Source organism: Haliotis rubra, unplaced genomic scaffold (assembly GCF_003918875.1).
Source record: "Haliotis rubra isolate DU_JTF1 unplaced genomic scaffold, ASM391887v1 Scf684, whole genome shotgun sequence".
NCBI classification, from domain to species: domain Eukaryota; kingdom Metazoa; phylum Mollusca; class Gastropoda; order Lepetellida; family Haliotidae; genus Haliotis; species Haliotis rubra.
In genome coordinates, this window is record NW_025767395.1 from 140,353 (window position 1) to 153,528 (window position 13,176).

General features: G+C 39.0%; 1 protein-coding gene and 2 long non-coding RNA genes across 3 annotated transcripts in view; all 3 read left to right on the forward strand.

The window, feature by feature from the left end:
- Positions 1–3,337: 3,337 nt before the first annotated feature.
- On the forward strand, positions 3,338–5,331 carry LOC124258143. Its single transcript, XR_006893510.1, has 4 exons — positions 3,338–3,463; positions 3,947–3,968; positions 4,393–4,430; positions 5,285–5,331. It is a non-coding gene; the product is annotated as an uncharacterized LOC124258143 (long non-coding RNA).
- Positions 5,332–5,333: 2 nt separating this feature from the next.
- LOC124258149 lies at positions 5,334–6,814 on the forward strand. The gene is made up of 3 exons (XR_006893516.1): positions 5,334–5,401; positions 6,014–6,029; positions 6,407–6,814. It is a non-coding gene; the product is annotated as an uncharacterized LOC124258149 (long non-coding RNA).
- Positions 6,815–11,305: 4,491 nt separating this feature from the next.
- Positions 11,306–13,176, forward strand: part of LOC124258138 (cell adhesion molecule 4-like) — a 47,491-nt gene continuing 45,620 nt past the window's right edge. Inside the window, exons 1-2 of the mRNA XM_046692211.1 lie at positions 11,306–11,332; positions 12,733–13,086. Coding sequence (XP_046548167.1) covers positions 12,744–13,086 — 343 coding nt within the window. The 5' untranslated portion in view covers positions 11,306–11,332; positions 12,733–12,743. The remainder of the gene's footprint in view (positions 11,333–12,732; positions 13,087–13,176) is intronic.

Consider the following 13,176-nt stretch of genomic DNA (forward strand, 5'->3'; position numbering starts at 1 on the left):
GGGTACTCGACATAACAGGTACAAATAAATATACAGTTGAGAATACATAGGATGGCGGGATGGTTTACAAGGAAGATTGTACAGTTTTCATGACAGTACTACAAAATATACACAGTTTTTTTAAAACACTAATTCGTTTACAGTTTAACAATTCGTGAAATCTTAAAACATTGGGTTTTTCAACATAATGGTTTGGGATATAAAGATTTTCAGATGATGTTTGAAGAAAGGGCAGAGAAAAATGTAATGAAATTCATCGCCAACATCACACGTGTAGCAGAGGTTACACATTCTTTCTTTGAGTGGAATTTACATCTATATGTAAACGATGGCAGGAAGTTCTAATCAAGAGAAATTTAAGAGCCAAGGAGAAAGGGATACATGTGAAATATTTTTCAAAGACAAGTTCAGATTTGAATACGCGATGCATTGTACCCTTAGAAGAATTCGAAATCTCTGCGCGCCATGTTTGGGTTGGTATATCATCTAAGTCTAAGGAGATAATAGTTTTAATTTCATTGAGAAAGACAGCTTGTTGACTTACCCAGCAGATGCTATAGCCTGTTTCATTCAAAACGGCTTCCACTGATTTTATCCATTTTGGGTTGCTATTGTTTATGCAGGCTTCATTATATAACATTTGGTATACAATTATAATGGTGTGCTTCTCTTAACGGGAATGATTTGAAACACCACCATGACAGCATTACAACACTGCCTGCATTTGTAGGCCTACGTCCACACTCTGCACGTGTGTCATGCATTTCATCCTTGCTTGTTTCTCCCTAATGATTTGGAACATCATCCTGCATGGTAAATGCTTTATCCTCACCACATCATACTTGTGTTAAAGTATCAAATCCAAACACAGGCTGAAAAAGTACAATTTTCATGAATTCTGAGTTGCGTTTTTATTGCAGGTCAGTATATATACACCTATACAAACGTTAAGCAATACTAATATCTTTTTTGATATAATGTCTTTACTATAACTGTAAAACATAAATAATACTTCCGTTTGTAGCATCTGATGTCCATTTCCACCCAGTTACTCAGTAAAACGTTATCTGGAAAGCATTTCACTTTATATTGACATGTTATACATTTTCAAATGATCATTTTGTCTTATTTATACTAATAGATCTTCCCTATGTCATATTTTTCACGTCCATGTGGTGGGTTTTGTTGAAATGTAAAGATGTCCTGGATGGTGTCTAGTAGTATTCATCCAGGAAGTAAATTTTGGGAAATTGAATCTGAGACCAGCCTTTAAGGAAGAGTTTATAGTGAGTGAATGTGAGCAATATCACGACGGGGGACATCCGAAATGAGCTTCAGACATTGTACCCATGTGGGGAATCGAACCCGGGTGTTCGGTGTGAAGAGTTTATACCCTTAAGAGACACTATTATTGAGATCATATGCAAAACCTTTCACAGCCATAAATAGAGTGAAAATTGAATATCTATGTCATAAACTTACATGAGAAGTTAGATGTAAATTATTTCAAACTGTGGTGGTATCTACTTGACATGTCCTTTTCTGTGTGTGTTTCAGTCCAACATAGACTCATTTCACTTCTCTTATATAACCGTCAAGATGCATTTGAACAGCCTGAGAAATATGAATCATTTCTTTAATTAACCCTAAAGATGCTGGAACAGCCTGAGACCGTCAAGACGCTTGAACGGCATTTGAGATATGAATCAATAGTGTGCACACATTTACATATTTGACGGCCTTTAGCTTTCAGTGAGTGAGTGAGGATGTTTACGCCGCTTTTAGAAATATCCCAGCAATATCACAGCGGGAGACACTTTAACCACTAGTCTTCCCATCCCAACAAGGACTTCAGGACACCAGTGTTACTTAGCTGACATTCACATATCGTTCTACAAATTTCAAGTTAATTATGTCTACTTCAAAGGTATGCAAGTATACGAGCAATTCGTTTATCATATATTTTTCATCTAACATTTTGCATCTACACAATTATATCTTTCAGGAAGGGGAGGCATTCATAGTCGGTGAGTATCTGCTACCCAGCGGGTAAGGCAAATGGGTAAATTTAAACTTAGTAGTATCTGCTCTTTTTCAAGGCTGATGGGTAAACAGTTGGCAGTATCTGCTATCCTTCAAGGCTGTTGGGTAAACAGTTGGCAGTATCTGCAGTCCTTCAAAGCTGTTGGGTAAACAGTTGGCAGTATCTCCTATCCTTCAAGACTATTGGGTAAACAGTTGGCAGTATCTGCTATCCTTCAAGGCTATTGGGTAAACAGTTGGCAGTATCTGCTATCCTTCAAGGCTATTGGGTAAACAGTTGGCAGTATCTGCTATCCTTCAAGGCTAATGGGTAAACAGTTGGCAGTATCTGCTATCCTTCAAGGCTATTGGGTAAACAGTTGGCAGAATCTGCTATCCTTCAAGGCTATTGCGTAAACAGTTGGCAGTATCTGCAGTCCTTCAAGGCTATTGGGTAAACAGTTGGCAGTATCTGCTATCCTTCAAGGCTGTTGCGTAAACAGTTGGCAGTATCTGCAGTCCTTCAAGGCTATTGGGTAAACAGTTGGCAGTATCTGCAATCCTTCAAGGCTATTGCGTAAACAGTTGGCAGTATCTGCAGTCCTTCAAGGCTATTGGGTAAACAGTTGGCAGTATCTGCAATCCTACAAGGCTATTGGGTAAAGAGTTGGCAGTATCTGCAATCCTACAAGGCTATTGGGTAAAGAGTTGGCAGTATCTGCAATCCTTCAAGGCTATTGGGTAAAGAGTTGGCAGTATCTGCTATCCTTCAAGGCTGTTGGGTAAACAGTTGGCAGTATCTGCTATCCAGATGGTAAGGCTATTGGGTAAACAGTTGGCAGTATCTGCAGTCCTTCAAGGCTGTTGGGTAAACAGTTGGCAGTATCTGCAATCCTTCAAGGCTATTGGGTAAACAGTTGGCAGTATCTGCTATCCTTCAAGGCTATTGGGTAAACAGTTGGCAGTATCTGCAATACTTCAAGGCTATTGGGTAAACAGTTGGCAGTATCTGCAATCCTTCAAGGCTATTGGGTAAACAGTTGGCAGTATCTGCTAACCTTCAAGGCTATTGGGTAAACAGTTCATCACCAACACAATTTGACTGGCTATATCACTAATCAATAGCTGTGTGATATCGAGCACAATCTAAATCAATAGCACACAGTCAATGAGCTGCTGGGTAGTTATTACGTTTCCAGGCAATTGTTTCAAGGGCGTGAACAACCTGTATTTTCGTGAACACCTGGTGTCTTCACTGATTTTCGCAGTGGTTCATTCATATCATTTTGACAGCTGTTTTGAGATTTGCAACACTCTGAGGAAAGCGGACTGTTTTTATAAATATTCCTTGATTCCAACCACTTTCTACATTTCTTTCCCCCCAGCCTTGTCACATACATCCTTGACGCAGAAACAGACGGGGGCTACCAGGAGATAGAAGGTTGGTGTTGTACGTCATCGTAGACCCTTAAACGTCACATGAATTAGTTCAGATAAACAGGTCATAGCGAATTATTAAATGGGCAATGGTATGTACCATGTCTAAAAACAGTCTTGGAATTTTAGCTGTCAACATAGAAAAACTAAAGGCCTATCATAACTATTAGCTCCGAGTGACCTTGGGTGTTGGGGTAGCCCAGTGGCTAAAGCGTTAAAGCCGAAGGCCCGGGTTCGATTCCTGACATGGGATCAATGTGTCAGGTCCATTTCTTGTGTCCCCTGCCGTGATATTGCTTTAACATTACTAAAAGTTGCGTAAAACCCAACTCACTCACTCACTGACTGACCTATTAAAACTTGCATCGGATGCTGTCCATATATCGCGTCTACGGCACTAGATCAGTGCACTATATTCAAACATGTACGGATATGTGATCGGTGCAGTTTGTATGCATAATTAACTGCTGAACATTGTCACTTTCAGAGAGAGGATACGTTCATCAGCGGTGAGTATCTTCATCAATCTTCAAGTAGGATGAATAAATATTTCATCTCACACAGTGATACATAGCTGAAGATATAGAATTGATCATGAGAAACCCATGGTTGTCGTCAAAGTTGACAAACTGGATACGGTGGTCAGGCTCTCTGACTTGGTTGACTCATATCATCGTATCCCAATTGCTTAGATCGATGCTTATGCTGTTGAGCACTGGGTTGTCTGGTCCAGACTCGATTATTTACAGACCGCCGCCATATAGCTGGAATATTGCTGAGTGCGGCGTCAAACAACAAACAAACCGACATAGCTATCAGAGCAAAACTATGCACGATTCGGAGCGGTGTAAATTGAGAGTGTGTCACAGCTAATTTCATTTCATTTTCCTCAAGTTTAATACTCATTTTCATGAGCTTGGTTTCGTATCACAGGGAAGACGAAAACGACGGGAGCTACCAGGAAATAGAAGGTTGGTGTCTAAAGGTTAATTACAAGCATGATGTGTAACGGCTGTGAAACTCGAACTGTGAGTGTATGGTACTGATATGTCGATTGAATGTAGCTCGAACTACCTCCCGTCTGAAGCCTGGAATAGGAGTCATGTCTAAAACCCATATACATTGGATATAAGTCAAATCGTCAAGGTTAGGGTGTAATATTTCGAGGAAAGGGAAATATACCGATTATATGATTCAAAATACCCATCATAGAATCGTAAATATACTGTAAATAAACATTTCCTGAGTCAAATTCGTTTATATTATATATATAATACTTATGGCACTTCTTAATTTCCATGTACATAACCAAGATTCGGTGATATGCCATGTTGGGGAAACAGATCCACTGGCCTGGACAGCTGTAACGGTCACACTTACCGTCATACATCAAGAATGATTCTTCCATCTTCATCGCTTGCTTCCTTTGTTGCGTTATACGATGTAGACAGGGTTCCAGTAGCGTATAAACAATCGTAGTTTCTTTGAAAAAGTAGACACAAATAGTATTTCGTACTAATGTCCTAAATCCAGTATCTATGCACTGAAAGGAATAAGGAATATTAACGAAGAATAGTTTAAGTTTCAAATACGATGTAGACATGACTCTGTTAGCTTATAAAAAGGATCGATGTTTCATTCAAAAAAGACACAGACAAAAAAAACCAGAACTTCCTCTATTTCCTCCTTATGTTTTAAAACCAACATATGCATTAAAACGAACAAGGCATATTAACAGAACATTTCTTATCATTCAAATACGTCTCTGCGTTCTCATATGAATTATCATACTAATTACATATGTGTTAACTGTGTTTTATATCAGAAGGTGATGACAACGTCGACGACATCGTCCCCATCGTAGCTGTCTACGCCATTATGCTCACTGCTGTGGCAGTTGTGGTGGCAGCAGTTACTGTTCTTGTCTGCAAGGACGTAAAAGGTACGATGAATACATGAATCGTTTTGAATGCAATGTAAGTTTTCCTCCACTCCCCAACACACCACAACCAACACCCACCTGAAGAACCAGGTCAGAGCTGGTCTTCTACAACCTATTTGCAAGCTCGTCATAACAGGTGAGAAACGCTGGCTGATTATGGCCATGCATGTATACCCCCGTTTCCCAATTTCGTCAATCGATGCTCATTATATCAATCACTGGGTTTTCTTGTCAAGTTTTGATTATTTCAGACAATCGTAATATAACTGGAATATTGCTGAATGCAGCGTTAAACAGCAAAGAGGCATGTCTGTAGTTCACCTTAATATGCTGAAATCTTTTTTTTTCCATTATATTTTGTAAACGCTGTTTTGATTCAGGAATTTGGGCAGTCGGGAGCCAAGTGGTTAAGGCGTTCACGCCAAAGACCTAGGTTCGATTCCCCACATGGTTACAATGTGTGAAGCCCTATTTATGGTGTTCTGGTTTTGGTGATATTGATGGACTGTGCTAATAGTGACTCCGTCACTAACTGTTATTCAGTAAATGGAAATTTTTACGATTTACTTTCTTTTTAGAAATTTACAAGTTTTACTTTTGCTTTATTTGCAGAAAACCAGGACAGAAGGTACATAAGTTTATTGTTTGACCTTAAGTGCAGGAGTTAGGTATCGTAATAACCAGTTAACAAGCCCTCATATATGTGTCCAGTTGCAATCTCCTGTGTTAAACACCATTTACTCAACTTACCCCAGAAAACTAGACCCTAACTGAATAGACGAAGCCCGTATAGATTATCTGTGGAAATGACGGAGAAAGTAGCAGTTGGATCTATGTAACAAATGTACGATGTGTTAAGAGAGGATTGCAAATCTATGATCACTGTCTTTTTTAGGATTTCCAATCCATTTATGATTTCTGTTCTACGCTGCATGAAAGCAACATACATACACTTCTGTGCAAGACAACTTTATCTGCAATGTAAGTGTAATGTTGTACTTACAGATGTGGTGAATATCTTACTGTGATGGCAGAGAGATTGTCCCGTGACTTGAGTGATGTACCTTGTGCTTCCAACAACGGCGGGGATGTCTTACCCCTACATGATTACGAGCGACTCCTGAGCGAACAGTTCCACATCTACACGTCTCTCCACCCTTCAACTGCTTAACTGAGGACCACAGCACCAGGTGAAGCTAAAACTGACATTACAGTTCCTCATCTACGTCTCTCCACTCTTCATCGTCCTCCATCGAGGACCACAGTACCAGATGAAGCCTATACTGACGATACTGTTCCTCATCTACACGTCACTCCACCCTTCATGGTCACCCACAGATGTCTAATTTGACGGGAACAGTTCTTCATCTACACGTCTCTCAACCCTTCATCGTCCCCCACAGAAGTCTAATCTGACGGTACAGTTCCTCTCATCTACACGACTCTCCACCCTTCATCGTCCCCCACAGAGGACCACAGTACCAGGTGAAGCCTAATCTGACATTACAGTTCCTCATCTACAGGTCTCTACCCCACCCTTCATCGTCCCCCACAGAGTACCACAGTACCAGCTGAAGCCTAATGTGACGGTACAGTTCTTCATCTACACGTCTCTCCACCATCCATCGTCCCCCACAGAGTACCACAGTACCAGCTGAAGCCTAATGTGACGGTACAGTTCCTCATCTACACGTCTCTCCACCATCCATCGTCCCCCACAGAGTACCACAGTACCAGCTGAAGCCTAACGTGACGGTACAGTTCCTCATCTACAGGTCTCTCCACCCTTCATTCTCCTCTACAGAGGACCACGACACCAGTAGGACATGAACTGATGGTACAGTTCCTCATCTATACGTCTCTCCACCCTTCATCCTCCCCAACAGACGACCATGGGACCACAGTACGGGGTGCAGCCTCAAGTGAGGCAACAGTTTATGCAGACGATATTGTCTTTGTACCTTTCTACAGACGATGTTGTGTTTATAGTTTTATGCAGATGATGTTTTCTTTTTCGCTGTAGGCTGACCGTATTTTCTTTATAGCTTTATGCTGACGACATTTTCTTTGTCGTTTAATGCAAACGATATTTTCTTTGTCATTTTATGCAGGCGATATTTTCTTTGTCATTTTATGCAGACGGTATTTTTTCTGTCGTTTTATGTAGACAATATTTTCTTTGTTGTTGTATGCAGACGATATTTTCTTTGTCACTTTATGCAGATGATATTTTCTTTGTCAATTTATGCAGACGATATTTTCTTTGTCGCTTTATAAAGACGATATTTTCTTTGTCGCGTTAGGGAGATGATATTTTCTTTGTCACTTTATGCAGACGATATTTTCTTTGTCACTTTATGCAGATGATGTTTTCTTTGTCACTTTATGCAGATGATATTTTCTTTGTCACTTTATGCAGACGATATTTTCTTTGTCACGTTATGCAGACGATATTTTCTTTGTCACTTTATGCAGACGGTACGATATTTTCGTTTTTTATCACTGTTATGCAGACGATATTTACTTTGTCACTTTATGCAGATGATATTTTCTTTGTCACTTTATGCAGACAATATCTTCTTTGTCACTTTATGCAGACGATATTTTCTTTGTCACTTTATGCAAGTGATATTGTCTTTGTACCTCCAGACGAACAATCCTTACATCCTTACAATGTATGTAAGACTGTGTACCTAGCTGGTGTGATAGTGGCTAATATTGATTACTGTTAAACAGACATTTGTAATAGCATGTTAATATAAACATTTAAAGGTTTCTAAATATTATAATCTTATCGTAAAGCGAATAGTTCTTATGTTAGTGTACAGTTAGTTATGTAGGTGATTCTACGTGTAGATGAACGGATATTTTGGTATCGATGAACAAGAGTAGCTTTTCTTTGTATTATATGTTATCTGATGTTGTGTTTCGACATCTTAATAAACTTATTATTATGATTATTATTTTTTGTCTTCTTCTTGCATTGATCCTTCCGTAAACCTTACCAGGAACATATGATCGTGTGTTCAACCCCAAAAGTTGCATTTTTCATTCAGTTGTTCGCCCCACAAGCGTTTGAGTGAGTGAGTTAAAAGTTTACATAAGATCGACAATAGTGCAGCCATTTCGCGATGAGAATAATTTAGGTATATATTCTATTCAAGTCCCACTATTCATAAGTCTAATATGGTCATGTCAATTGTCAATCCATATATTGTAAAAACCTCTATCTATTTATATATACAGTTCAATGAATCTTAGAGATTCAGTCCTATGCCAATAATATCATATTTACTTTTCGCATTATTTGTATTTGAACTTATTGTCTTATTCATTTAATATACACATGTATGTATCGCTCTTTAATTCTGAAATGTAGGCCTATGGCCTCCACTACAAAAGAAATAAAGATTGAAGATATTATCATTGCATATTTGTCGACAAAATACAGTAAAACAGTGAGGTACGTATCACAGTTTAGTTTTACCACAACGGCTACCGCATGATTGTTCTGCCCAACATTGTTACTTATGCCACTATCGTGCACGTGCATTTTGACCAATGTCCAACTATTACCTTAGTTTCTTTTTTTACGTTTTGAAGAATGCACGATTCGGTCGAAGTTTTCGGACACCTTCGTTTTTATTGGGAGCATGTTATATTTGGGCGAATGTTTTCTGCTTGGGTGTTTATGCAATTGCATTAAAAGTGGTAACTTTCTTTTGCCCGATAGTTTAGTCCTTGAACGGCATTTAGAAGACTGCATGACACGCTGACCATGCGACCTGTGACAAAGGTACTGGAATTGCTGATGTAGGAGTTTCGTTCTTTTCCCAATGGTGCTAGTAGTTTGGCAAGATGCTGGGCTGTGTTGTAGCAGACTGAGCCCCTGGAGCATACACGTGTTCTGACTTTGACTGGATCTTTATGTGTGCCCCAGTGTGTACTTCAGTGTGCTATAATCATTGGCTTCGCCTTACTATTTTGACCTTTGTCCAGTTTCGGGTAAATCTTGTATGGAAAGATTAAAGATAATAAAATGGATGTTACTAGCTCGATACAAAATACATCTGGGGTACTCGATTTGCTGACATTTTCCAAGTTACAGGCGAAACTGTATCTCAGCTGTTGAAAGTATTAATAACCAGATTAATATCCATTTTGATATGGCCACCTTTAGGAATTGTCACACGTCATGCTCTTGATATATTCCTTGTGATACTCATGTTAGTGAATATAAAACATTGAAATCATAATGGAAAGATGTCTGTAATAAGAAGAGAGTAGATAATGAGAATCGTAAAAGAGATAAAACTTCAGGATGTCAGTTAATTTAAATACTTGAGATCTGTTGAAGGAACTAAAGAATTTCTTGAATTCGAAAACTAAACAATTATTTGATCTAACGACTGGCTTAAATATGTTGAAAATGCGGTAATCAGTCTACTAATCTGAGAGAGAAAATAACTAGAAACTTGAATGAAAACAATGCCTGAAAATATGGTCACCATGACAACGCCACTAATATGAATATTGTCACCAAATTATTAGTTATTGTTTGTTGTGATTGTGTGAACCGACACTGACGACCACGTCAGTACCTAGTGTAGCCACCCCTCGCACGAAAAACATCTGCCCATGCCCTCCTAAAAGTTGTTCCATGGGGTTCATACCTGGCTGCTTAGCAGATCCCCCATGTGCGAAAAAATCCAACACTATCCTTCGATGACGACTGAATTCAAATGAAATAAACGTCACCTAGCACATGTTCAGAACGATAATAATGACGTCACACTGTGAAATAATTTCACTTGCGAAAGAATGATTTACAGTTGCAACGTCATGGTTTTTGAGAAGTTCTTTGATCTTATCTTGTTTACATCATGATTATTGCCTCGAAAATGCACAAATATGACTGAAAACGTTTTGTGTGGAGGGTTACACATAGTATATGTAGTAGTAGTAGTAAGTCCAGTGACGTCACTCATTCATAACGTTGGGTTATGTATCAATGCGCCGATACAATGAGAAAGGACGAAATATGCATCGATTTGATCCCAAAGTGGTAAGATTTTAGGGTGTGTAAGAAACAGATTACTGTACTCGTTGTAAGATAAATGGAGTCTGACAAACACTCGTTTAGTTTCTTTTGAGGCCCGGGTTAGAATTGATCTTCAGCAACCCATGCTTGTCGTAAGAGGCGACTAACGGGATCGCTTGACACATGTCATCGTATCCAAATTGCGAAGATCGATGCTGATGATGTTGATCACTGGATTGTCTGGTCATTTACAGACTGGAATAGCTGGAATATTGCAAAGGGCGACGTTAAAGAAAGAAAACTTGGTGTGATCTCAATAGTAACGTTTACATCTTGATGTGCAGTGCAAAAGAGTAAATACGGGTACATGAGAGTGATTGAGTGAGTGAGTGAGTGAGTGAATATCTTTTTACGTCGCTTTTCGCCATATGTCAGCAATATCATGGCGGGGGATACCAGAAATGGTCTTCACACATTGTACCCATGGAGGGAATCGAACCCGGGTCTTCGGCGTGACGAGCGGACGCTTTAACCACTTGGCTACCACAGAGCAGACAGACCCAGCACGCATGACAACATAGTGTTCAATGTTCGACTGCCCAATGATAACGACACTAGTGTTTCAACAAGCAGGGACATGATTCACAGAGTAGACAGACCCAGCAGTGCCAAGTAAACTCATGACAACATAGTATTCAATATTCAACTGCCCAATAGCAACGACACGGCGTATTCACTAATGTTTCAACAAGCAAGGACATGGTTCATGTGACAGGGAAATAGTGTCAAGTGAAACTACATTAACATCAACAGCTCAGATCTGTCAGTGTTAACCAGCTGCTGACTATGTTTCTGATTTTACACTGTGACCGGATTATTTCATGTGTGTGGTATGTATTTGTCTTCGAAATTGACATTTTATATAGCCATCCTTGTGACTGTTTTCTTAAGTAATACGGGATATTCTGTCAGTAAGCATAAGTAATGATGACTGGTATTTTTTTGCGTGCAGGTCAGTATGAACTTATCACGCCAGTTTTTAATATTTTTTTTTATACAGTTATATAGCGCCTAGTATCAATCTGTCTAGTTGCTCGCTGGACGCTGAATCACAATCTGATTATTATTACCCTGGATAACCCAAGCTGCCTGTAAGGCGCTAGAAGGTTAATAGTCACATGACTTATCTCACCGGGTAACCAGTTTCTGCTGTACCCAGTTTCGGCAATTTTGAACAAACACACTTACCTCAGGTGAGACCACATGTTAGTATATGATATGTTAGTATGTTCAGCGTAGTGTAGACCACATGTTAGTATATGATATGTTAGTATGTTCAGCGTAGTGTAGACCACATGTTAGTATATGATATGTTAGTATGTTCAGCGTAGTGTAGACCACATGTTAGTATATGATATGTTAGTATGTTCAGCGTAGTGTAGACCACATGTTAGTATATGATATGTTAGTATGTTCAGCGTAGTGTAGACCACATGTTAGTATATGATATGTTAGTATGTTCAGCGTAGTGTAGACCACATGTTAGTATATGATATGTTAGTATGTTCAGCGTAGTGTAGACCATATGTTAGTATATGATATGTTAGTATGTTCAGCGTAGTGTAGATCACATGTTAGTATATGATATGTTAGTATGTTCAGCGTAGTGTAGACCACATGTTAGTATATGATATGTTAGTATGTTCAGCGTAGTGTAGACCACATGTTAGTATATGATATGTTAGTATGTTCAGCGTAGTGTAGACCACATGTTAGTATATGATATGTTAGTATGTTCAGCGTAGTGTAGACCACATGTTAGTAATGTGTGTATGATATGTAAGTATAGTGCATACATGTATATGAAGCACTGTGTATGGGATATATACATATTATACAGTGTAAACAATCATAATAACAATTAAGTAGATACATTACAACAATGTGACAAAAAATAAAGGGAAATATATTAAGAATACAATCGATCGGGTCCATCGATATCACTTTATGGACTCCCCTAAAAAGAATGTAATTTACATTTTCCGAAAGGTTTACATTAAAAATGCAAAATTGTGTCAGTTTGACAACTCAACCCACAGAAAATACTATAACGCATGTTCATAAAAGTTCTTTCCTCCTTACATGATCTTGTCTCTTTGTTTGGGGGCTTATATGTGTGTGGTATGTATCTGTCAACTAGTATTATATTGAGCTGACTTCAATAATGTGCTTGAATAATTCTGTCAAATATTAACCTTGTTTTAATAAAGAATACTTGTTTTGCGTGCAGGTCTTGCCTCCATGACAACTGGATATAGACACACTGTTACACGTGTTGGCGACGATGTTAACATAACCATGAACCCAGCGAATGTCAGCTTCCTATATAACGTATGGGTGAATGGTTCGGTAGCTGTGAGACTGTTACTGGTCCAGCCTAAGTCACACCGTGTATGGGTACTCAACAGCAGTCACACCGGCTACACGACCAGGATCAGATACACCGGGGAGGACTCACCATCACAGACAGGACAGCTGAGGTTTACCATCTACAATGTTACTGTACAGGACGCTGGTACTTACTACTGTCAAGGAACCAATGGACAGACAGTTACTGGATGTAGACAGGTCCTCGTTGTAGCACGTGAGTAGGATATGGGATTAACAGAATATTATTTGAAGAATAAAGTTGGACTGTCTTAATGTATCTCCAACATAAATAAATAGCTGTTCA